The following is a 27,489-nucleotide window of genomic DNA, read 5'->3' as shown; positions in this document are numbered from 1 at the left end:
CTGAAGACCTCCACCGCGGACCCATCTTCATCCGGCGACGTCCAACTGAAGAATGACGGTTCCTTTAAGGGACGTCATCCAAGATGGCGTCCCTCGAATTCCGATTGGCTGATAGGATTCTATCAGCCAATCGGAATTAAGGTAGGAATATTCTGATTGGCTGATGGAATCAGCCAATCAGAATCAAGTTCAATCCGATTGGCTGATCCAATCAGCCAATCAGATTGAGCTCGCATTCTATTGGCTGTTCCGATCAGCCAATAGAATGCGAGCTCAATCTGATTGGCTGATTGGATCAGCCAATCGGATTGATCTTAATGCCAATCGGATTGATCTTAATTCTGATTGGCTGATTCCATCAGCCAATCAGAATATTCCTACCTTAATTCCGATTGGCTGATAGAATCCTATCAGCCAATCGGAATTTGAGGGACGCCATCTTGGATGACGTCCCTTAAAGGAACCGTCATTCTTCAGTTGGACGTCGCCGGATGAAGATGGGTCCGCGGTGGAGGTCTTCAGGATGGAGCCGGTCCTCATCGGATGAAGATAGAAGATGCCGCTTGGAAGATGATGGTTGCCGGTCCGGATCTACTCTTCTTCCCGGATAGGATGAAGACTTTGGAGCCTCTTCTGGACCTCTTCAGTGGATGTCTAGCCCCCGCTTGGGTTGGATGAAGATATCGGAGCCAGGACGGATCGGTGTAATACCCGGTGAGGTGAAGACAAGGTAGGATGATCTTCAGGGGCTTAGTGTTAGGTTTATTTAAGGGGGGTTTGGGTTAGATTAGGGGTATGTGGGTGGTGGGTTGTAATGTTGGGGGGGGTATTGTATGTTTTTTTTTACAGGCAAAAGAGCTGAACTTCTTGGGGCATGCCCCGCAAAGGGCCCTGTTCAGGGCTGGTAAGGTAAAAGAGCTTTGAACTTTAGTAATTTAGAATAGGGTAGGGCATTTTTTTATTTTGGGGGGCTTTGTTATTTTATTAGGGGGCTTAGAGTAGGTGTAATTAGTTTAAAATTGTTGTAATATATTTCTTATGTTTGTAAATATTTTTTTATTTTTTGTAACTTAGTTAGTTTATTTCATTGTAGTTATTTGTAGGTATTGTATTTAATTTATTTATTGATAGTGTAGTGTTAGGTTTAATTGTAACTTAGGTTAGGATTTATTTTACAGGTAAATTTGTAATTATTTTAACTATTTTAGCTATTAAATAGTTCTTAACTATTTAATAGCTATTGTACCTGGTTAAAATAAATACAAAGTTACCTGTAAAATAAATATTAATCCTAAAATAGCTATAATATAATTATAATTTATGTTGTAGCTATATTAGGATTTATTTTACAGGTAAGTATTTAGCTTTAAATAGGAATAATTTATTTAATAAGAGTTAATTAATTTCGTTAGATTAAAATTATATTTAACTTAGGGGGGTGTTAGTGTTAGGGTTAGACTTAGCTTTAGGGGTTAATACATTTATTAGAATAGCGGCGAGATTCGGTCGGCAGATTAGGGGTTAATAATTGAAGTTAGGTGTCGGCAATGTTAGGGAGGGCAGGTTAGGGGTTAATAAATATAATATAGGGGTCGGCGGTGTTATGGGCAGCAGATTAGGGGTACATAGCTATAATGTAGCTGGCGGCTCTTTGCGGTCGGCAGATTAGGGGTTAATTATTGTAGGTAGGTGGCGGCGACGTTGTGGGGGGCGGTTAGGGGTTAATAAATATAATATAGGGGTCGGCGATGTTAGGGCAGCAGATTAGGGGTACATAGGGATAATGTAGCTGGCGGCGGCGTGCGGACTGCAGATTAGGGGTTAATAAGTGTAGGTAGCTGGCGGCGATGTTGTGGGGGGCAGATTAGGGGTTAATAAATATAATATAGGGGTCGGCGGTGTTAGGGGCAGCAGATTAGGGGTACATAAGGATAACGTAGGTGGCGGTCGGCAGATTAGGGGTTAAAAAAATGTAATCGAGTTGCGGCGATGTGGGGGGACCTCGGTTTAGGGGTACATAGGTAGTTTATGGGTGTTAGTGTACTTTAGAGCACAGTAGTTAAGAGCTTTATGAACCGGCGTTAGCCCAGAAAGCTCTTAACTACTGACTTTTTTCTGCGTCTAGAGTTTTGTCGTTAGATTTCTAACGCTCACTTCAGACACGACTCTAAATACCGGAGTTAGAAAAATACCATTGAAAAGATAGGATACGCAATTTACGTAAGGGGATCTGCGGTATGGAAAAGTCGCGGCTGAAAAGTGAGCGTTAGACCCTTTTTTGAGTGACTCCAAATACCGGAGGTAGCCTAAAACCAGCGTTAGGAGCCTCTAACGCTGGTTTTGAGGGCTACCGCCCAACTCTAAATCTAGGCCATAGAGTGCACGCTTCTAAACTTTTATGACCCTACCTACATATCTGCTATGTACTCTTAGGTCTCTTGCTGAATTAAATAAATCCTACTTAATTTATTTTTGCTATTTGTGTGCCCAGATGAATTAGGTTAAGACGTTCTCTATTACTGGGGCTGTTCATTGTAATTGCAAGCCAATATGGTCACACAAAGCAGCCATCAGCCAACAGCGAGATTAATAAGCAAACATTAAATCTTCATAATAATCCACTTAATAGTGAAAAATAAGTGTAGAATCATACTTGTCTTGCGGTCATCCTCCAACCAGAGGCTAAAGAGAGTTGTTGCACAAATCGCCTCCCCTTTCCGTCTGATACAGTTATATGAAGCCCAAGCCACTGTTGACTGATACTATAATTACCTCTGTGACTTCCCAGCAAGAGGCAAGTATGCGAATGGCTGAAATATACTACGGTACACATCCAATAGCTCAGAGTCACTATCCAAAGTACTGGTGTTGACTATGAGGCATATTTATTAAATGTCTGTCGGACCTGATCCGACAGTGCGGATCAGGTCCGACAGACATCGCTGAATGCGGAGAGCAATACGCTCTCCGTATTCAGCATTGCACCAGCAGCTCTTGTGAGCTGCTGGGGCAACGCCGCCCCCTGCAGACTCGCGGCCAATCGGCCACCAGCAGGGGGTGTCAATTACCCTGATCGTACTCGATCGGTTTGAATTCCGGCGATTCCTGTCTTTGTGACCGCTGCTTCATAACTGCTGTTTGTGGCGAGTCTGAAGACTCGCCAGAAACACAGGCTCACAAGCTCCATTCAGAGCTTGATAGATAGGCCCCATGGAGTCCTCAGTCTCCACATATAATAGCAATAAAGCAGGTCAGAAGAAATACATTTATAACTTAAAACATATCTTTAAAAAAGTGTGGAATGGAAATGGTCAAATGACCATTGTAATATCCTTACTGGGACGCTGTACCTGGTATTGCCTGTACTTCAAGATCTCCATACTCCAACTACACACTGTTGCTGGGTCATGTGCTGAGGCATATTCAAGGGCTATGGTCGGTGTACTCTCCTTAGTATGTGAAAGCTACTCTAGACCAACATTTGTTTTACAGCCAAGACATGCATAACAGATGGGGACCTTGTATCTATACTCTAGCAGATTCTAAAAAGCTTTTCTGTGGGGGTTTTGGCCTTGTGGTGGACACAAGACTTAATCTAATCAACTAAAATATGACACACTCCACTTTGAACCTTTTAGGTCATAAGATTAGAAGAAAGGAAAGCACAAAGCCATAAATATACCATAGGCTCATGTGTTATAAGTTTATTGTTAGGATTTGCTTGATTGGGGTTCTCTTAATGGGAGTGGGCTATCATATTACATAATATATCGGTGAGGCAAAATGATAAAGTACTGACAAACTGAGCTTATATAGAAAACTGGTTGTATCCAATAAAAATACAGAAAAGGGAAATAAGAGATAAAAAAGAGATGGAAGAAGAGCACCAATATGATACATCCGGGAGATAAACTAATAAAGGATCCCACTTCTGACACTCACCCTCACATCTCTTGCGGTCCTCACTTGCTATGTATCCTTTATCGCAAATACACACATATGAACCTTCAACATTCTCGCATGTACCGTGCGGGTAACAGAGCTCGGGACCAAGTGAGCATTCGTCTATATCTGAGGAGACAATGGTTGACATAAAGAGAGAGTAAATTAGATATCTACTAAATGGGAAAATAAAAAAATAGTTTGAGTATGGACAGATCACCAGTTGCAATAGGATTGAAACAAGCAGAGTTACCTTGACATATATGCTGGTTGTGTAGTCTATATCCTTGTGGGCACACACATTGGTAGGAGCCCAGGGTATTGATACATTGTCCCCCCACGCAGGCCAGAGGCAGCAAACACTCATTAATATCTACAAAGCAAGTACAACTAGAAATGAGAAAGTCACACTCTTAAAAATTACAAAAAAAATGATCAAAGTATCTACATCAAAACTTGTATTGTTTAAAGGGGTCTGAAGCTGCCATAAAGACAATGCACTGCCAGCCCATGCTTTGGTGAGCTAATCACTAGTAGCATATACAAGTAGCCGCTAATACCGGCAGTATTGCCACTACAGATTTGACTTTGCAGGTGTGAAACACGTAGTTATAGGCAAATAATAGAGCAATAGGAAAATGTTCCAACACATTAGAGCATTTCATATTGAAGCTTCATGGGGCCGAATTATCAAGCTCTGAATGGGCTTGGTGCCCCTTGTTTCCGGTGAGCCTTCAGGCTCGCTGGAAACAGAAGTTATGAAGCAGCGGTCTAAAGACCGCCGCTCCATAACTTGTCCGCCTACTCCGAGGCAGCGGACAGAAATCAACCCCATTGAATATGATCGGGTTGATTGACACCCCCTGCTAGCGGCCGATTGGCTGCGAATATGCAGAGGGCGCCATTGCGCAAGCAGTTCACCAGAACTGCTTGTGCAATGATAAATGCCGACAGCGTATGCTGTCTGCATTTATCGGTGTGCGGTGGACATGATACACTACATTGTATCATGTCCGCTCGCACTATGATAAATTGGCCCCTATGGGGCCTAGTTATCAAGCCGTCAACCTCAAATACGCTGGAATTCCGTAGCGTATTTGTGGCGAGGCTGATTCGCCTTAGTTATCAAAGGCTAGAGACCGGCAAAAGTAGAATTTTGTGACGTAAACTTCGATCCGCCGGACTCAGTCCGACACAGATCGATTCTTACGTCACTACAGATGTTTCGCACACAAGTGCGGCACAATCTGACTACTTTTGCTAGTTATCAAAAAACTAGCAGGTATGCTCGGCACTTTTACGGCCCAGCGTACCTGGTTTTCAATCCGCCACCCTGGAGGTGGCAGATTCCATAGGAATCAATGGGAGTCTGACCATAGCGAAAGTTCATGTTCGCTGCTGCCAGATATCCCATTGATTCCTATGGGAGCTGTCTACACCTAACACCCTAACATGTACCCCGAGTCTAAACACCACTAATCTGTCCCCCCTACACCGCCGCAACTAAATAAAGTTATTACCCCCTAAACCGCCGCTCCCGGAGCCCACCGCAAGCTACTCTATACATATTAACCCCTAAACCGCCGCTCCCGGAGCCCACCGCAACTATAATAAATGTATTAACCCCTAAACCGCCGCTCCCGGAGCCCACTGCCACCTACATTATACCTAGTAACCCCTATCCTGCCCCCCCTATACCGCCACCCTCTATAATAAAGTTATTAACCCCTATCCTGCCGATCCCGCACCTCACCGCAACTAAATAAATAGTTTAACCCCTAAACCGCCGCTCCCGGACCCTGCCGCAACCTATATTAAATTTATTAACCCCTAATCTGCCCCCCCTACACCGTCGCCACCTATAATACATTTATTAACCCCTATCCTGCCCCCCACTACACCGCTGCCACTGTAATAAATTTATTAACCCCTAAACCTAAGTCTAACACTAACCCTAAATATTAATTAAATAAATCTAAATAATATTTCTATTATGAACTAAATTAATCCTATTTAAAACTAAATACTTACCTTTAAAATAAACCCTAATATAGCTACAATATAAATAATAATTATATTGTAGCTATGTTAGAATTTATTTTTATTTTACAGGCAAATTTCAATTTATTTTAACTAGGTACAATAGCTATTAAATAGTTATTAACTATTTAATAGCTTACCTAGCTAAAATAAAGAGAAATTTACCAGTAAAATAAAAACTAACCTAAGTTACAATTACACCTAACACTACACTATACTTAAATAAATTATTCCTATTTAAAACTAAATACTTACCTGTAAAATAAACCCTAAGATAGCTACAATGCAATTAATAATTACATTGTAGCTATCTTAGGATTTATATTTATTTTACAGGTAACTTTGTATTTATTTTAGCTAGTTAGAATAGTTATTAAATAGTTATTAACTATTTAATAACTACCTAGCTAAAAGAAATACAAAATTACCTGTAAAATAAATCCTAACCTAAGTTACTATTAAACCTAACACTACACTATCATTAAATTAATTTAATAAATTAACTACAAATAACTACAATTAAATGCAATTACATAAACTAACTAAAGTACAAAAAATAAAAAAAGCTAAGTTACAAAAAAATAAAAAAAAATAAGTTACAAACATTTTAAAAATATTACAACAATTTTAAGCTACTTACACCTAATCTAAGCCCCCTAATAAAATAACAAACCCCCCCAAAATAAAAAAATGCCCTACCCTATTCTAAATTAAAAAAGTTCAAAGCTCTTTTACCTTACCAGCCCTTAAAAGGACCTTTTGTGGGGCATGCCCCAAAGAATTCAGCTCTTTTGCCTGTAAAAGAAAAATACAACCCCCCCCCAACATTAAAACCCACCACCCACATACCCCTAATCTAACCCAAACCCCCCTTAAAATAACCTAACACTAATCCCCTGAAGATCATCCTACCTTGAGTCGTCTTCACTCAGCCGAGCAGCGATGGAACCGAAGAGGAGACCCGGAGCGGAAGAAGTTATCCTCCAAACGGCGCTGAAGAAATCTTCCATCCGATGAAGTGATCCTCCAAGCGGCGCTGAAGAATTCTTCCATCCGGGCGATGTCATCTTCCAAGAGGCGCTGAAGAAGTCTTCTATCCGGGCGATGTCATCTTCCAAGCGGGGTCTTCAATCTTCATCCCGCCGACGCGGAACATCCTTCTTTACCGACGGACTACCGACGAATGAAGGCTCCTTTAAGGGACGTCATCCAAGATGGCGTCCCTTCAATTCCGATCGGAACAGCCAATAGAATGTGAGCTCAATCTGATTGGCTGATTGGATCAGCCAATCGGATTGAACTTGAATGTGATTGGCTGATTCAATCAACCAATCAGATTTTTCCTACCTTAATTCCGATTGGCTGATAGAATCCTATCAGCCAATCGGAATTGAAGGGACGCCATCTTGGATGACGTCCCTTAAAGGAGCCTTCATTCGTCGGTAGTCCGTCTGTAAAGAAGGATGTTCCGCGTCGGCGGGATGAAGATTGAAGACCCCGCTTGGAAGATGACATCGCCCGGATAGAAGACTTCTTCAGCGCCTCTTGGAAGATGACATCGCCCGGATGGAAGACTTATTCAGCGCCGCTTGGAGGATCACTTCATCGGATGGAAGATTTCTTCAGCGCCGCTTGGAGGATAACTTCTTCCGCTCCGGGTCTCCTCTTCGGTTCCATCGCTGCTCGGCTGAGTGAAGACGACTCAAGGTAGGATGATCTTCAGGGGATTAGTGTTAGGTTATTTTAAGGGGGGTTTGGGTTAGATTAGGGGTATGTGGGTGGTGGATTTTAATGTTGGGGGGGGTTGTATTTTTCTTTTACAGGCAAAAGAGCTGAATTCTTTGGGGCATGCCCCCACAAAAGGACCTTTTAAGGGCTGGTAAGGTAAAAGAGCTTTGAACTTTTTTAATTTAGAATAGGGTAGGGCATTGTTTTATTTTGGGGGGGGGGTTGTTATTTTATTAGGGGGCTTAGATTAGGTGTAAGTAGCTTAAAATTGTTGTAATATTTTTAAAATGTTTGTAACTTATTTTTTTTATTTTTTGTAACTTAGCTTTTTTTATTTTTTGTACTTTAGTTAGTTTATGTAATTGTATTTAATTGTAGTTATTTGTAGTTAATTTATTTAATTAATTTAATGATAGTGTAGTGTTAGGTTTAATTGTAACTTAGGTTAGGATTTATTTTACAGGTAATTTTGTATTTCTTTTAGCTAGGTAGTTATTAAATAGTTAATAACTATTTAATAACTATTCTAACTAGCTAAAATAAATACAAAGTTACTTGTAAAATAAATATAAATCCTAAGATAGCTACAATGTAATTATTAATTACATTGTAGCTATCTTAGGGTTTATTTTACAGGTAAGTATTTAGTTTTAAATAGGAATAATTTATTTAAGTATAGTGTAGTGTTAGGTGTAATTGTATCTTAGGTTAGTTTTTATTTTACAGGTAAATTTCTCTTTATTTTAGCTAGGTAAGCTATTAAATAGTTAATAACTATTTAATAGCTATTGTACCTAGTTAAAATAAATTGAAAGTTACCTGTAAAATAAAAATAAATCCTAACGCCTAGATTTAGAGTTTTGCGGCCAAAGGGGTGCGTTAGCTACGCGTGCTTTTTTCTGGCCGCACCTTTTAAATACTGCTGGTATTTAGAGTTCACAGAATGGCTGCGTTAGGCTCCAAAAAAGGAGCGTAGAGCATAATTTATCGCCACTTCAACTCTCGATACCAGCGGTGCTTACGGACGCGGCCAGCTTAAAAAACGTGCTTGTGCACGATTCCCCCATAGGAAACAATGGGGCAGTTTGAACTGAAAGAAAACCTAACACCTGCAAAAAAGCAGCGTTCAACTCCTAACGCAGCCCCATTGTTTCCTATGGGGAAACACTTCCTAAGTCTGCACCTAACACCCTAACATGTACCCCGAGTCTAAACACTCCTAACCTTACACTTATTAACCCCTAATCTGCCGCCCCTGCATATTATTATTAACCCCTAATCTGCCGCTCCGTACACTGCAGCAACCTACATTATAGCTATGTACCCCTAATCTGCTGCCCCTAACACCGCCGACCCCTATATTATATTTATTAACCCCTAATCTGCCCCCCACAACGTCGCTGCCAGCTACCTACAATAATTAACCCCTAATCTGCCGACCGCATCTCACCGCTACTATAATAAAGTTATTAACCCCTAATCCGCCTCACTCCCGCCTCAATATCCCTATAAGAAATAGTATTAACCCCTAATCTGCCCTCCCTAACATCGCCGACACCTAACTTCAATTATTAACCCCTAATCTGCCGACCGGAGCTCACCGCTACTATAATACATTTTTTAACCCCTAAAGCTAAGTCTAACCCTAACCCTAACACGCCCCTAAATTAAATATAATTTTATTCTAACGAAATAAATTAACTCTTATTAAATAAATCAGTCCTATTTAAATCTAAATACTTACCTGTAAAATAAACCCTAATATAGCTACAATATAAATTATAATTATATTGTAGCTATTTTAGGATTAATATTTATTTTACAGGCAACTTTGTATTTATTTTAACCAGGTACAATAGCTATTAAATAGTTAAGAACTATTTAATAGCTAAAATAGTTAAAATAATTACAAAATTACCTGTAAAATAAATCCTAACCTAAGTTACAATTAAACCTAACACTACACTATCAATAAATAAATTAAATAAACTACCTACAATTATCTACAATTAAACCTAACACTACACTATCAATAAATAAATTAAATACAATACCTACAAATAACTACAATTAAATAAACTAACTAAAGTACAAAAAATAAAAAAGAACTAAGTTACAAAAAATAAAAAAATATTTACAAACATTAGAAAAATATTACAACAATTTTAAACTAATTACACCTACTCTAAGCCCCCTAATAAAATAACAAAGACCCCCAAAATAAAAAAAATGCCCTACCCTATTCTAAATTAAAGAAGTTCAAAGCTCTTTTATCTTACCAGCCCTGAAAAGGGCCATTTGCGGGGCATGCCCCAAAAAAGTCAGCTCTTTTGCCTGTAAAAAAAAACATACAATACCCCCCCCAACATTACAACCCACCACCCACATACCCCTAATCTAACCCAAACCCCCTTAAATAAACCTAACACTAAGCCCCTGAAGATCTTCCTACCTTATCTTCACCACGCCGGGTTCACCGATCGATCCAGAAGAGCTCCTCCGATGTCTTGATCCAAGCCCAAGCGGGGGGCTGAAGATGTCCATGATCCGACTGAAGTCTTCATCCAAGCGGGAGCTGAAGAGGTCCATGATCCGGCTGAAGTCTTCTATCAAGCGGCATCTTCAATCTTCTTTCTTCCGGATCCATGTTCATCCCGCCGTCGCGGAACATCCATCTTCACCGACGACTTCCCGACGAATGACGGTTCCTTTAAGGGACGTCATCCAAGATGGCGTCCCTCGAATTCCGATTGGCTGATAGGATTCTATCAGCCAATCGGAATTAAGGTAGGAAAATTCTGATTGGCTGATGGAATCAGCCAATCAGAATCAAGTTCAATCCGATTGGCTGATTGGATCAGCCAATCAGATTGAGCTCGCATTCTATTGGCTGATCGGAACAGCCAATAGAATGCGAGCTCAATCTGATTGGCTGATCGGAATTCGAGGGACGCCATCTTGGATGACGTCCCTTAAAGGAACCGTCATTCATCGGGAAGTCGTCTGTGAAGATGGATGTTCCGCGTCGGCGGGATAAACATGGATCCGGAAGAAAGAAGATTGAAGATGCCGCTTGATAGGAGGAGCTCTTCTGGATCGATCAGTGAACCCGGCGTGGTGAAGATAAGGTAGGAAGATCTTCAGGAGCTTAGTGTTAGGTTTATTTAAGGGGGGTTTGGGTTAGATTAGGGGTATGTGTGTGGTGGGTTGTAATGTTGGGGGGGGTATTGTATGTTTTTTTTTACAGGCAAAAGAGCTGAATTTTTTGGGGCATGCCCCGCAAATGGCCCTTTTCAGGGCTGGTAAGGTAAAAGAGCTTTGAACTTCTTTAATTTAGAATAGGGTAGGGCATTTTTTTATTTTGGGGGTCTTTGTTATTTTATTAGGGGGCTTAGAGTAGGTGTAATTAGTTTAAAATTGTTGAAATATTTTTCTAATGTTTGTAAATATTTTTTTATTTTTTGTAACTTAGTTCTTTTTTATTTTTTGTACTTCAGTTAGTTTATTTCATTGCATTTATTTGTAGGTATTGTATTTAATTTATTTATTGATAGTGTAGTGTTAGGTTTAATTGTAGATAATTGTAGGTAGTTTATTTAATTTATTTATTGATAGTGTAGTGTTAGGTTTAATTGTAACCTAGGTTAGGATTTATTTTACAGGTAATTTGTAATTATTTTAACTAGGTAACTATTAAATAGTGCTTAACTATTTAATAGCTATTGTACCTGGTTAAAATAAATACAAAGTTGCCGGTAAAATAAATATTAATCCTAAAATAGCTACAATATAATTATAATTTATATTGTAGCTATATTAGGGTTTATTTTACAGGTAAGTATTTAGATTTAAATAGGATTAATTTATTTAATAAGAGTTAATTTATTTCGTTAGAATAAAATTATATTTAACTTAGGGGGGTGTTAGGGTTAGGGTTAGACTTAGCTTTAGGGGTTAATACATTTATTATAGTAGCGGCGAGCTCCGGTCGGCAGATTAGGGGTTAATAATTGAAGTTAGGTGTCGGCGATGTTAGGGAGGGCAGATTAGGGGTTAATACTATTTCTTATAGGGTTATTGAGGCGGGAGTGAGGCGGATTAGGGGTTAATAACTTTATTATAGTAGCGGTGAGATGCGGTCGGCAGATTAGGGGTTAATTATTGTAGGTAGGTTAATAAATATAACATAGGGGTCGGCGATGTTAGGGGCAGCAGATTAGGGGTACATAGGGATAACGTAGCTGGCGGCGGTGTACGGAGCGGCAGATTAGGGGTTAAAAAAATTTAATAGAGTGGCGGCGATGTGGGGGGACCTCGGTTTAGGGGTACATAGGTAGTTTATGGGTGTTAGTGTACTTTAGAGCACAGTAGTTAAGAGCTTTATAAACCGGCGTTAGCCCAGAAAGCTCTTAACTACTGACTTTTTTCTGCGGCTGGAGTTTTGTCGTTAGATTTCTAACGCTCACTTCAGCCAAGACTCTAAATACCGGCATTAGAAAGATCCCATTGAAAAGATAGGATACGCAAATGGCGTAGGGGGATCTGCGGTATGGAAAAGTCGCGGCTGGAAAGTGAGCGTTAGACCCTTTCCTGACTGACTCCAAATACCAGCGGGCGGTAAAAACCAGCGTTAGGAGCCTCTAACGCGGGTTTTGACGGCTACCGCCCAACTCTAAATCTAGGCCTAAGATAGCTACAATATAATTATGAGTTATATTGTAGCTATATTAGGGTTTATTTTAAAGGTAAGTATTTAGTTTTAAATAGGATTAATTTAGTTCATAATAGAAATATTATTTAGATTTATTTAATTAATAATTAAGGTAGGGGGGTGTTAGGGTTAGTGTTAGACTTAGGTTTAGGGGTTAATAATTTTATTACAGTGGCGGCGGTGTAGTGGGGGGCAGGATAGGGGTTAATAAATTTATTATAGGTGGCGACGGTGTAGGGGGGGCAGGATAGGGGTTAATAAATTTAATATAGGTTGCAGCGGGTTCAGGGAGCGGCGGTTTAGGGGTTAAACTATTTATTTAGTTGCGGCGTGGTGCGGGATCAGCAGGATAGGGGTTAATAACTTTATTATAGAGGGCGACGGTATAGGGGGGGCAGGATAGGGGTTACTAGGTATAATGTAGGTGGCAGCGGTGTCCAGGAGCGGCGGTTTAGGGGTTAATACATTTATAAGATTTGCGGCGGGGTCTAGGAGCAGCGGTTTAGGGGTTAGTAACTTTATTTAGTTGCGGGAGGCTCCGGGGGCGCCGGTATAGGGGGTAGAACAGTGTAGTTAGTGTGGGTGCTTAGTGACAGGCTAGCAAGAAAGCTGTAAAAAAGCCGAAGAGCAGCAAGATCGGATGAGTGATAACTCTCACAGTCCGCTGCTCATCGCCCCGTACTTGGTGCGCAGCTTTTTGACAGCTTTTTTGATAACTTAGGCGAATTTTTGCAGGTCCGCGGCGGCGATGTGAGGCGAGCTTAGGCGGGCGTATTGGGCCGGCGAAGGCAGGAAAAGTAGACACGTTGATAACTACCCCCCTATGTCTTTAAGGGGACATTTAAATAAAAATCGTGGTCTCCATATTTAATTAAAAGAACATTACAATGTACATGCATTATTTATTTTTCCTGCTTTTCCTGTAAAATGTCTCTGAAAACTGAGTTTGTCCTATTCCTCACAGAAAGACTAGAGTCCAACCATCATACTTAAGTGTGATGACATTTATCTATCTTTGCAACATGCGACGCAGTGATTGATTAACTGGCAAAAGAGACAAGGAACATGAATTTAATAAGGTGTATCCCTGTCTTGATTTGCAAACAAACTTTTGCTAGCAAAACATCACTTTAAGCACTTATAAAACAATTATTTTAAAGTTTCAATTGGACTACTTCACCAACTCCAGACAAACCATCCTTCACCCTGAGCTTGTTTTTCCAGAAAAAAGTCATCTTTGAGACAAATGTGTTTGAAAGAGGCTAATATGATCTTCCCTGCATTTCGAAAACTATATTTAATGGGACAGTAAAGTGAAAATTAAAGGGACAGTCTACACCAGAATGTTATTGTTTAAAAAGATAGATAAAATTCCTTTATTACCCATTCCCCAGTTTTGCAGAACCAACACAGTTATATTAATATACTTTTTACCTCTGTGATTAACTTGTATCTAAGGATCTTCTGACAGCCCCCTGATCACATGACTTTTTATTTATTTATTATCCATTGTGAGCACAATGTTATCTATATGGCCCACATGAACTAGCAGTTTCCTGTTGTGAAAAGCAAATAAAAAAATCATGTGATAAGAGACTGTTTGTAGTGGCTAAGAAACAGGCAGAAATTTAGAGGTTTAAATGTTTTGAAGTATTTTAATAAAACAATGTTGGTTGTGCAAAGCTGGGAATTGGGTAGCAAAGGCGTTATCTATCTTTTTAACCAATAACAATTTTGGTGTAGACGGTCCCTTTAAATTGATACTAAACTTTACATGTTTTAAAACCAGGTCTGGAATCTAAGCAATATTTTAGAGGAACTTCTAATGAAGATGTGCTGTAACTTTTTAATCTAGATGTGCCATTCTAATCCCTAGTGCTCCAGGTGCCCACTTTAAAACTCATATTTTTTGTGAGCTAACAGTTTGAATCAGTGCTTTAGTCGTACAGCACTTTTTTGTAGCTAGAGCACCGATTGGAGAACAGTTCAAAACGTTGGCTCACCAAAAAAGTAAGTTTTGAAGTTGGCGGCTGAAGCGTGTGGGATTAGAATGGCACAGATAGATTAAAAAGTAAGTTACAGCACATCTTCATTAGAAGTGATCAATTAAAGTCCCTGTAAAATATTGCTTAGATTCCGGACCTGATTTTAAAAAATGTAAAGTTTACCATCAGGTTTACACAACTTTCCAATTTACTTCTATTATCAAATTTGCTTTGTCTTCTTGGTATCATTCGTTGAAAGGCATACATAGGTAGGCTCAGATGCAGCAATGCACTACTGGGAGCTAGCTGCTGATTGGTGACCACACACATTTGTCTCTTGTCATCTGTTCACCATATGTATTCAGCTAGCTCCTAGTAGTGTATTGCTGCTCCATTAAAGGGACATAATACTCATATGCTAAATCACTTGAAACTGATGCAGCATAACTGTAAAATGCTGACAGGAAAATATCACCTGAACATCTCTATGTAAAAAAGTAAGATATTTTACCTCACAACTTCCTCAGCTCACCAGAGTAAGTTCGGTGTAAAAAGTTATCTTTCAGTTACTGCCCAAATGCAGGTAAAAAAAAGTAAAAAATGAAGAAATGAACTGCAGCCAATCAGCATCAGCAGTGCTGAGGTCGTGAACTCTTTTACTGTGATCTCATGAGATTTCATAGTAAACTTCCTTAAACTGAATAGGGAAATAATATGAGTGTGCATGAGGCTCACTCCCTTGGCTGTCCCGGGACAGACATACTGATTTGCTGCTTAAAGTCCTTTGCAATGGGGTTTGAATACTTAGGACATTTTAAGTTAAAATATCTTTCTTTTTTACATATAGATGTTCAGGTGATATTTTCTAGTCAGCCTTTTACAGCTATGCTGCATCACTTTCACGTGTTTCAATATTTGGGTATCATGGCCCTTTAAAAAATGATACCAAGAGAATAAAGCAAATTTGATAATAGTAAATTGAAAAGTTGTTTAAAATTGTATGTTCTTTTGGGTTTCATGCCCCTTCAAAAAATATTTGGGTCAAACAGTCCCTTTCCTATTTTACATCCAATTGTGCAGTCTTGTTTGATGTTACAATAAACTATGACATTTTTCAAGATTCAGTTCCTAAAAATTCCTCTCTAAGTTCTGTTTTTCTCACCTTCACACCCAAGCGGTCTTGTGTTCTTTAGTTTGTATCCCCTCTGACAATCACATTTATAGGATCCAGGAAAATTTAGGCAGTTGCGTGAGTCTCCGCACAGTCCAGAGTGCAGACATTCATTAATATCTGGGGGGCATTTATAGAGTGTTATTCAAACAGAATAATAAGATAAAAATATAGAAAGTCCACACCAAAAATTGCCGTAAGAAGAAATCTTATTATTAACCAATGTGCTGGCAGTCACAAAAAATATGAAAAAAACTTGAAACAGAAAAGAACAATTGATATAAATATTCAATTGCTAAAGAGTGACCAAGGCCACACTATTGTTTCAAAACTTTATTTAGTCTGCTTAGACATACCACACCACTGTGGTTATATACATAATAAAAACATAATAAAGGTAAATAATTTTGCAAAGGTGAATGTCCCAATTTACATAAGATAATGGGGCATATTTATCAATGTGCGAGCGGACATGATACAAAGTAGCGTATTATGTCCGCTGCACATCGATAAATGCCAACAGCATACGCTGTCACATTTATCATTGTTCCAACAGTTCTTGTGAACTGCTGGTGAAATAAGGCCCCCTGCAGATTCACGGCCAATTGGAGGATGCCCCTGTTTCCGTGCGAGCCTTCATGCTCACTGGAAACAACAGTTATGAAGCAGTGGTCTAAAGACCGCTGCTCCATAACTTGTCCGCTGCCTCTGAGGCTGCGGTCTTCAATATGGCCAATCCTATACGATCGGGCTGATTGACACCCCCTGCTAACGGACGATTGGCGGCCAATCTGCAGTGGACGGCATTGCACAAGCAGTTCACAAGAACTGCTTGTGCAATGATAAATGCAGACAGCGTATGCTGTCGGCATTTATCGATGTAACATAGTAACATAGTAACATAGTAGATAAGGTTGAAAAAAGACTGAAGTCCATCGAGTTCAACCTATACAAATCTAAAATACTTACAAAAAGCTCCAGTTAAGCTTAAATAACCCCATTAAAATGTGACCCATTTAATACTAGCAATCATATCCATGAATTTTGTTTATATACAGAAATTTATCCAGACTATTTTTAAATGTATCTATGGTATTGGCATTCACTACCTCCTTTGGTAATGAGTTCCACAATTTTATTGCTCTTACAGTGAAAAAACGTTTCCGTTGCAGGAGATTAAATCTCCTTTCCTCCAACCTTAAATTATGACCTCTTGTCAGAACCAATTTTCTTGGAATAAAAAGAGCTTCTGCCATCTCTGTATATGGGCCTTGAATATATTTATATAAAGTAATCATGTCACCTCTCAAGCGCCTTTTTTCTAAAGAGAACAGACCCAGTTTGGCTAGCCTCTCCTCATAGGTTAATTTCTCCAATCCCCTTATTAGCTTTGTGGCCCTTCTCTGAACTTTTTCTAGTTCTGCAATATCTTTTTTAGCAATCGGTCCCCAGAACTGCACTCCAAACTCAAGGTGAGGTCTTACCAGGGCTTTATATAATGACAGAATTATGCTTTCCTCCCTTGAATCAATGCCTCTTTTAATACATGCTAGTATCTTATTAGCCTTTGAAGCCGCTGCCCTGCATTGTGCACTCATTTTTAGCTTGTTATCTATTACTACTCCCAAATCCCTTTCCTCCTGTGTTTGGCTAAGTCTTGTCCCATTTAAAAAATACATAGCCTGCTTATTTTTACTTCCAAAATGTAGAACCTTACATTTTTCCGTATTAAATCTCATTTTCCATTCACTTGCCCATAGTTCTAATTTTCGCAAATCCCTTTGCAAAGAGAGTTCATCCTGCTCTGACCTAATGACCTTACTTAACTTAGTATCATCTGCAAAAATAGAGATGTCGCTATTTAATCCTTGCTCCAAGTCATTTATAAAAATATTAAAAAGAACAGGGCCCAGTACTGATCCCTGGGGGATGCCACTGATTACCTTTGTCCAATCTGAGTATGATCCATTTACTGCTACTCGTTGCTCCCTATCTTTTATCCAGTTATTTATCCATGAGCTAACATTTTCAGCTATTCCCAGTCCCTTAATTTTGTGCATTAAACTCTCATGTGGCACTGTATCGAATGCCTTTGCAAAATCTAAGTATATCACATCAACTGATTCCCCTTTATCTATATTTTTACTTACTTCCTCGTAGAATCTAATTAGATTAGTTTGACATGATCTATTTCTCCTAAAGCCATGCTGATTAGAACTCATAATCTTGTTTACACGAATATGCTCATCAATATAATCCCTTATAATCCCTTCAAATATCTTCCCCACTATTGATGTCAGACTAACTGGTCTATAGCTTCCTGGATCATCCCTGCTTCCCTTTTTGAAGAGTGGCACCACATCAGCTTTACGCCAATCCTGGGGTACCATGCCTGAGGATAATGAGTCTTGAAAAATTAAGAGTAAAGGTTTGTCTATAACAGTGCTAAGTTCACTTAACACCCTTGGGTGTATTCCATCTGGGCCTGGAGTTTTATTTACCTTAATATTTTTTAGTTTTTTCCTGATATCCTCTAAACAAAACCCAGTTAGTGGTATGGACTGGCATGTTCTATTCTGTTCCAAAGTATCATTCAATGGTTCCTCTCTTGTGTATACTGAAGAAAAAAACTGGTTTAGTACCTCAGCCTTTTCCCTGTCATTATTTATCATGCTACCCTCCACACATTTTAATGTACCAATATTATCCTTCTTAGATTTTTTGCTATTTATGTACTTAAAGAACCTTTTAGGGTTAGACTTAGAATCCTTGGCAATTAATTTTTCATTTTCAATTTTGGCTAATTTGATTGCATTTTTGCATGCTTTGTTACATTCCTTATAAATATTGTATGCTGAGTCTGTACTATTTTCTTTTAATAATTTAAATGCCCTACGTTTTTTCCTAATTTCTTTTAACACATTTTTATTTAGCCATAACGGCTTATTTTTTTTATTTTTATTTTTATAACCATATGGTATGTATTGATATGTATATTTATTTAACAAATTTTTAAATATTATCCATTTATCCTCTGTATTTTTATTAGAAAATACATTGTCCCAATTTATATTATTTAATGATTTCCTTAAATCGTTGAATTTTGCTTTCTTGAAATTAAAAGTCTTAGTTAAGCCTTTAAAACACTGCATATGAAAAGAGATTTCAAATGTGACCATGTTATGATCACTGTTACCCAAATGTTCTTTAACTTCTATGTTTGATATTATATCTGTATTGTTTGATAGCACTAAATCCAATATAGCTTTACTCCTAGTAGCCTATCATGTGCGGTGGACATGATAGGCTACATCGTATCATGCCCGTCCACACTTTAATAAATCGGCCCCATAGACTGTTGAATCAGTGAAACTACATTAGGTCCTCCCCTTGATCCTAACTGACTTAGTTAACCAATCAAGGATCTTTTAGAATTCTATAAATGCATATTTTTCCTCATTTTTATCATTGCTTAGGTTGACTACAACAAGGGCTGTAGATGCTAAAAGAGGTAGAATAGCTCACCTTTCTTTGAGTGAGGACAAGGAACCATTACTTCAAATTGAAGAAACAATTGGACAGGTCTGGAACTAGCATTAAGATAAGTGAAGTAGATTTGGGTGGGAGTCCCATGGGTAAGGTGTGGGTCCCAGTTGTTACTGGAATATATGAACGTTGAGATGATTGGTTGTCCAATGTATGGTGTTACCCTTAGGGTGGAGACCTCATGAGTAGGATGTTCTTAAGGATGTTTACAATGGTGGGTTGTTTTGGTTGGCATTCCTTAGAGAATTCCCTTGCAATGGGATGAATTATATTTTGATTGTGGGCGTTTATTGGGTGGGGAAACTTATATTATAAAGGGTAGTTGTGTGGGTACGACTATCCTGCAAAGGTTCTGCAGTACCCAAGTATGTCACAACTTTAGGAGTGGTTACTGTGGGAGTGAGGAAGGTAGGTGTTGATTTTGTGGGGGTATTGGTAGTTAAGGATATGGGGGCCGAATTATTAAGCTCCGAATGGAGCTTGATGCCCTTGTTTCCGCGCGAGCCTTCAGGCTCGCAGGAAACAGCAGTTATGAAGCAGCGGTCTAAAGACCCCTTCTCCATAACTGATCCACTGCCTCTGAGGCTGCGCTCTGCAATCCACCCAATCCTATATGATTGGGCTGATTGACACCCCCTGCTAGTTGCAGATTGACCGTGAATCTGCAGGGGGAAGCATTGCACAAGCAGTTCTGGTGAACTGCTTGTGCAATGTTAAATGCAGACAGCGTATGCTGTCGGCATTCAGCAATGTCTGTCAGACATGATTTGCTACAGCGTATCATGTCGGACTGACATTGATAAATCTGCATCTTAGGGGCATATTTATCAAGCTCCGTATGGAGCTTGATGCGTTTGGTTCGCAGGAAACAGAAGTTATGAAGCAGCGGTCTAGGCCGCTGCTCCATAATTTGTCTGCCTGCTCTGAGGCCGTGGAAGAAATCAACTCATTGAATACGATCGGGTTGATTAATACCCCCTGCTAGCAGGCGATTAACCTAAGTTTCAGGCAGACCTGAAACTTCAGGGGTAGATTGCAGCAAACAATGCTTGATAAATCTACCCCCTTGAGTCATCTGGCATACTTATGGGACATAAGTAGATCCTAATTACAGAGGTCTTTAACTCATTACCATTAAACATAATAGCTCTGTAAGTGGTAAAAAGAAAGAAAAAATGAAAATCTAAGCAACCTCTGGTGAAAAAAAGTAAAGCTCTTCAGATGCTTCTCAAAAGACCTACTAGAAAACTGAGAGACGGAAGGGAAAGTAACATTTGCTGCGGTTTCTCACCTACGCAAGTTCTCTGTCCGTGCATCACTTGCATTCTGTACCCATGATAACACTGACAGCTAAACGATCCTTCTGTATTCAGACAATGTGATCGTCCAGGACCACACGGGTCATTTTCGCACTCATTAATGTCTATAAGATAATGACAAGCATCACACACAGTCCTTCAGTGACACTGCATATAAAACCATAAATGTCACTCAGCTATATAGATTGTAACAATCCGTTTGTCTGGTCACAAAAGCATAGAACTTGACAACAGATAAGAAACAGAAGACCCACAATATTTACCTGACTGACCCCTCAAAATGTATCTGAAAAAAACACTTCTACATTGGCCCTCTGATCACCTCCACAGTTGGTCTATTTTTAAAAAAATATGCAGGCACGCTCTTGAAAGCACATGCACACATTCCCCCACTGACTGGAACAGAGATACCGTCATGAGAAAGAAGTTATTTACTCCTTATATTGTGAGCTAGCAAAAGGGGCAGCAGAATGATGGGCGGCAGCTTGCATATGGTCTGCTCGCTTCAAAACTGATTGCAGGCTCTGGGGGCGACCGGATAATGATATGATGGGACTTATTATAAGGTGTATTATCAAAAGATAAATGTTCATTTTCTTCTTAAAAGGGAAAAGTCCACAACTGCATTCATTACTTTTAGGAAATACAGAACTTGGCCACCAGGAGGAGGCAAAGACCAACCCCACTTCCCTCATGCCCCAGTCATTCTTTGCCTTTCGTCACAGGAGGTTGGCAGAGAAGTGTCAGACGTTCGAGATTGTCTCTCATGGAGGGTAGTACTCTTCGCAATGGGACTGGAGTTTTAAGTAATTCTATCAGCCTCTCAGTGAGAGTATGGATGAAAGTAAGAGTCCAGAGATGCAGGGAGAGTTTTCCTGCGAACCCATCCCGACTCATATTAACAGCTCCTTGGTAATCAGTGTTGACGAGTTTCGCTGCCTACCTTTCTTCACTCAAGTCCATGTCAGAAGCGATGCTACTATCTGTCACACTTGAAGGGCCGTGTTCCTGTTCCACGGCGTAGATTCCGGTAAGATCATTTCATTTTATTTCGATATGTGAATGTAATGTTAACGAAACAAGGTAGGGTCCCAGTGGGACTCCTTTTATCTTAATAAGGAATCACGGGTTAATATCTCCTGAGGGGGGTTATTGAACAGGGGGGACTTTTAATCATGTTTGTTATATGGTTCTATCTGCAATTGTGTAGCTATACTTAGGCTCACTGTCCTTTCGGAACATAACAGCCTTTTAATGACGCAATCTTTCCAGATTACGCGCCCTTTTTGTGACTGGGACGGTGCATCTCATGGCGGGTGCGGTTACGTTATTTCTCACTTCCATATGCTGACTGTGTGCAACCAAGAGAGTCTTGCTCGTGGGTTATCTGGGTCACAGGAGGTGGTGAGTGCCTCATCCATTGGGGGGTGTTAAAGGGTGCCAGTTAGTTTTTGTCATTTTTGTAATTCCAAGATTATGGAGGATTCGGATATGCGAGAAACGGATGCCTCCGATACGGAGGATGTGTCTTGTGATGAATATGAAATGGCCCGGGTAATCAATGCCCATCAGTTATGTTCCGATTGCTGTTCTAAAGTACTCTCTTCTCCCGAAAGCAGGGAGCTTAGAGTGCGTTGAGCCATCCGCCTCCTAGGTTTCCATGACCTGTGAAGCGAGTGCCCCAGTCCATTTCCCGGCTACGCAAGCAGGTGTCCCTATGGCCTTTACTCCTTCTCCGGAGGGTGGCTAGTTTCCCTCAGAGGTTAAGGCACAGTTTCTGCATGGCCATCTCTATGACACTGAATCATTTATATCTCCCAAATGAAGTATTTCTAAGATAATGTCCATGTTCCGTTAACCAGGGCCCGTCAAGCCTCGGATCGCCCGATTCAGTTCAGCCTTCTGGGGAAGCGTTGGCCCCTGAGGCTTCAGGGGCCCCTTTCTCGGAGCCAGGGTTTCCAGTTGATCTGGAAAGGGATGATTTTGCCTTCCATTATAGGCTGGCTCACCTTCGTGTTCTTTTAAGACATGTTTTGGCAATGTTGGAGGATCCCAGTCCTAGCAGGCCGAGGGATCCCAGGCCTTAGAAGCTGGATGGCAAAATGGATATGACGTTTGGGGATGAAGCCAATCTCCTTAACGTCACCGTTTTTCTTTTGCTTTATGTTTTTCAGTTCCAGTTCTGAGCTTGGGTGAATGGGGCTTTTAATCAGCTGGTTCCGTTATCCTCATTCTTCTTTCATTTTTTATGAACGTTCTTCTCTGGAACCGATACTTGCGACTTAGGTCACGTAGGCACTTTCTCGGAAGTTGCACACTTGTTGAATAATAGAATTATGTTTTTCTAGTTCACTTATCGATCCTTCGGGACACATTTTCCTGGACCTTGGGCAGTTCTAGAGTGTCCTTATGCCAGGCATGTACTTGTCGGATACTTTTTTCTGCTGATACCAGGGTTCATGTCACCCTTGTGGTGCTGATAATAATCCTGCTGGATTTTGAATGTCTCTTGGCCTATTCTATGGACTCCGGGCTCGGACCCTACCGAAGTATGAGGCCTGTTGTTTAAATACAACCTCTCCGAAATGAGGGTTATGAGCGCCAATCTAGGTTGACTGTTCGGGCTTCTCGTCTGGGATACAGATCTGTTTTTTGCAGACATCATCATGGTTATTTAGGTCCCCGGGGACTCAGAACCGTTATTCCATTCTTTGAGTGGGAGATGTGTGTGACCTATGTGGTCTGGTGTGCCGAGTGATTAATAGTTTGCATTTTCACTCAAGGTTCTTCCGGACGCTGACTCTTTAGCCTAGTAAGTATTTTATTGTGGTGGCGGAGTTTCCTTCCTTCCCGCCTTGAGTAGATCATATGGTCGGGATGCGTGGGAATATTCTTTCTCTGCTCAGAAGTGTTACTTTAGAAGTTGGTGTGAAGGGTTTCCCTGCCTTCTGTGGGGAGCTGCGAAGCTCCAGCTGTTGCCTGCTTAAACAAGATTTTGAAGATAGATCCTTCAAGGATCTTTGGCTGTTGTCTCTTCCATTACCCTTGGTCTGACCATGGTCTCGACGTTCGGTGTATTTCCGTCCTTGTTGCAACTCTAGCCTTGGGGCATGTCAGTGAAGGGCGAGGTTGGTTACGGAGAGCTGCCCTTCTGGGGTCAGGCAGTTGACGATTTATCCTCAATGCTCCATTGGGGGCTTCATGGGCACGGCCTTAAGTTCAAATGGCAAGCAGGGTACAGGGTTTTCATTCACCTTCGGGTGTTGGTTGCTCCCCAGCCTGTGTGTGTAGCATGTATTAACGCTTGCCTTTGAGATTTCTGTTAGATCCAAGTGCTCTGGGTGCTGAATCTTAGACTGTTAAGGAAGTCCTTGTGACTCTTGGGTCTGAGGCTATTGCTAGATCGCCAAGGCTACGGACCTTAGAGGTCTGTTCCTTTTTGTAGGAGGCAGCTTAGGGTTCCTCTGGAAGTTGGATCTTTGTTTGATTCCTTTTTCGAGGACCCTGACCCAGGTTCGTGTCTCTCATTGGATGGGTGTGGACGGTTCGATCTCACACTAGATGTTTGTGGTCCTGCGGGCCTCTCTCCGTAGAGGCTGGGGCTCTGTGAGAGATGCCTCGTTTTGGGGCTTAGGCTTTAGGTCCCTCTGACGGTTCCCTACTAGTCTTCTGGCGCATTTATGCTGTTCCTGTAGACTCCAGGTATCCTCACCTGGGTTGGCGATATGGCCGAGGGGTCTCGCCTCTATGGTAGGGTAGGTTTCCGTCGTTTACTTCCCTTCTCTCTAGAGCGGGGTAAGGTGTCTCCGGGTTCGGAGTTACCTTAGTATTGGGAGCGACCTGTGTGTCTGGTAAGTGTCTTTTCCCTTCTTGCGTTCCAGAATCCTGGAATAGGAATTGCGAGGTAGTGACTGCTTCCTCTGTTTCTGCAGCGGGAGGATGAGGGTCTGATCCCTATGGGGCTCCTGCTATATATTGGGTTCTGCTATATGGATGCTAGGGGTCTGAGGGCCTTCTTCCCTTGGGAAGTGTTCCTTGGTTTTAGAGTAGACAGTCGTGTAGGGGGTTTCGTACCCGCGCACAATGTCTATCCTTACTCATAGTAGCATACCGTTTGTTATAACGGTCAGCGGTCTATCCAGGGGCTTTGTTCCTACGTTGACCCTTCTTTTGTCTTCCCGAAGTCTGGGATTCTTTTGGCTGGGACCATTATCCTAGAGGGAAGATTGGGTGTCGGTTACTTTATGCAGGGTTGACCGTTTTCTCTAGAGTCGGTTCTCTCCTTTGTGGGAGGTCTTGGAGGTCCTCCTCTTTTCCACTGGCGTTCGGTGCTGGGAGGGGGTGCTCCTTGGAGCCCGACATTCAGAGGACTGTGAGCCCTTGGAAGGTTTGCAGTCGAACCATACTACGACTATTACACTTTAAGGGTGTAACCAGCTACAGCTAATTTCACTTTGACTGGATGTTAGCAGGCTTTGAAATGCCTTCGGTGTTTGGGTTTAGCAACGGTGAGTCAGCTTTCTACCTGGAAGCTGGCCATTGAGAGTTCCTGGTCAGACGGTGGGTGTTCCTTTTGGAGAACTCCTTACTAGCTGCTGGGATAGGTATCCTATTTCTGCTGTCTAGCTTGCAGATCTAGATCTGATATGAGGCATCGGGAAACTCACGGTTTTTCCTGACATACCTTTGGGTATGGGTCAGGGTAATGAGGGTGTTCCTTAAGTCCTTTTTGGGACATGTTTCCCTGAGTATGGATCTCTTTTTCTTTGGTCCTTGTGTTTCTAGGGAGTTTGTCTCCCTGGGCGTTGCTATTGTACGACAACCATGGGTTGTTCTATGTTCTGCAGAGTAGAATGATCCTTTAGATTTTTTCTTGAGATTCTGTTCCCCTTTTTGGGGGCAGATAGAGGTCCTTGTTCTGGCTGGGTACCTTCATGGGAGTCGTGATCCGCGGGACTGACTCCTCGAAGGTTGTTTGGGCTTGACGGACTCTGGGACTGAGTGGTTTAGTTCGGCTTTGCCAGAGGTGTAACTAATGTGTAGTAAACTGGGCTTCGGGTTTTCACCCGTGTTGTCTATACTTTTAGGGTGTTGAGTAATCAGGCTGTAGTGCCTTTCGAAGGGGCCGCCTTTTATACCCAACCGTTGTTTGCATTCAGTGTCCTCTAGCTTGGGTATTCTTTTCCCAAAAGTAATAAATGCAGCTGTGGACTCTTCACTTTTAAGAAGAAAAACATAAATTATGCTTTCCTGATAATTTCATTTTCTTCTGAAGGGAAGAGTCCACAACTCTCGCCCGTGTTTTTATCTATGAGGCAGCTGTAATCTTTTGTTCTTCTGGCACCTTTTTTTCACCCTGATATTTCTCCTACTGTTCCTTGTTCCCTCGGCAGAATGACTGGGGGATGAGAGAAGTGGGGGAGGTATTTAAGTCTTTGGCTGGGGTGTCTTTGCCTCCTCCTGGTGGCCAGGTTCTGTATTTCCCAAAAGTAATGAATGCAGCTGTGGACTCTTCCCTTCAGAAGGAAATTAAATGATCAGGTAAGCATAATTTTTTTTTTAATATATCAAAAGGACAGTCTAGTCCAAAATAAACCTTTATTATTTAGATAAGGCATGTCATTTTAAACAACTCTCCAATTTACTTATATCACCAATTATGATTTGTTCTTCTTAGTTGAAAGCTAAACCTAGGAGGTTCATATGCTAATTTCCTAGATCCTAAAGGGAACCTCTTATCTGAATGCATTTTGACAGTTTTTCACCACTAGAGGGTGTTAGTTCATGTGTGTCATATAGATAACATTGTGCTCACGCACGTGGAGTTACCTATGAGTCAGCACTGATTGGATAAAATGCAAGTCTGTCAAAAGAACTGAGATTAGGGAGCAGTTTGCAGAGGCTTAGATACAAAGTAATCATAGAGGTAAAAAGTATATTAATATAACTGTTGGTTATGCAAAACTGGGGAATGGGTAATAAAGGGATTATCTATCTTTTAAACAACAAAAATTGTGGTGTAGACTGTCCCTTTAAATGTATAACAGCTCTTTAAATAAAATAATTGAAATATAAACTATTTTTATCTTGCTACCACTTTAACTAAGCAAGGAGGGTAAACACACAGATATCAATACAAATCTGCACAACCAATGGCAATACATTGCATCTCCAGTGAGCCAGGAGCTTCATATATATACTGTACATATTAGACATGAATTTTGAACAAATAATTTCTCATAAAAAATGTAATCTATTTCATGATTAAAACATATGTTATCATATTAAAGTGTTTAAATAAAGCTCTTTCATAAGCACAAAATGTTAGTTTATTCTCCCATCATACTCCTTCTATACGACCTCTTACTTGTTTCATAGTTAATTCTTAACACCATTTTCTAATGTCATAGTTACCTCTACACTTCTTAGTTTTAGAGTCTAGGTAATAGCCATCATAGCAGCTACAGTTAAACCCAAATGGAGTGGAGATGCACTCTCCATGACCACACAGACTCCTGTCCTCTTTACACTCATCGGTCACTAGAGAAGAAGAAATCATCATGTTATACCTCCAAGTTATGCACAAAATCAATGTGACCCAATGTGCAATGTACATTATAAGCATCACTTACCCCAATGTGCAATGTACAATATCTGCATGACGTACCCCAATGTGCAATTTACAATATCTGCATGACGTACCCCAATGTGCAGTGTACAATATCTGCATGACGTACCCCAATGTGTAGTGTACAATATCAACATGACGTACCCCAATGTGTAGTGTACAATATCAACATGACCTACCCAAATGTGCAATTTACAATATCTGCATGATGTACCCCAATGTGCAATTTACAATATCTGCATGATGTACCCCAAAGTGCAATGTACAATATCTGCATGACGTACCCCAATGTGCAATTTACAATATCAGCTTGACGTACCCCAAAGTGCAATCTCAGCATGACTTACCCCAAAGTGCAATGTACAATATCTACGTCATTTTCCCCAATCTGCAATGTACAATATCAACATGACGTACCC

The 27,489-nt window shown here is 40.6% G+C and overlaps 1 protein-coding gene across 1 annotated transcript in view; it reads right to left on the bottom strand.

Annotated features, from left to right (window-relative positions):
- Nucleotides 1–27,489, bottom strand: part of LTBP3 (latent transforming growth factor beta binding protein 3) — a 262,324-nt gene that overhangs the window by 105,243 nt on the left and 129,592 nt on the right. Inside the window, exons 12-16 of the mRNA XM_053719982.1 lie at nucleotides 26,857–26,982; nucleotides 20,415–20,546; nucleotides 15,569–15,697; nucleotides 4,196–4,315; nucleotides 3,943–4,071 (exon numbers count right to left, since the gene is read on the bottom strand). Of these exons, the coding sequence (XP_053575957.1) occupies nucleotides 3,943–4,071; nucleotides 4,196–4,315; nucleotides 15,569–15,697; nucleotides 20,415–20,546; nucleotides 26,857–26,982 (636 nt within the window). The remainder of the gene's footprint in view (nucleotides 1–3,942; nucleotides 4,072–4,195; nucleotides 4,316–15,568; nucleotides 15,698–20,414; nucleotides 20,547–26,856; nucleotides 26,983–27,489) is intronic.

Source organism: Bombina bombina, chromosome 7, assembly GCF_027579735.1.
Source record: "Bombina bombina isolate aBomBom1 chromosome 7, aBomBom1.pri, whole genome shotgun sequence".
In the NCBI taxonomy this organism is placed as follows: Eukaryota; Metazoa; Chordata; class Amphibia; order Anura; family Bombinatoridae; genus Bombina; species Bombina bombina.
The sequence above is the reverse complement of the archived record's forward strand: the minus strand, read 5'-3'. Positions and strand labels throughout refer to the sequence as shown.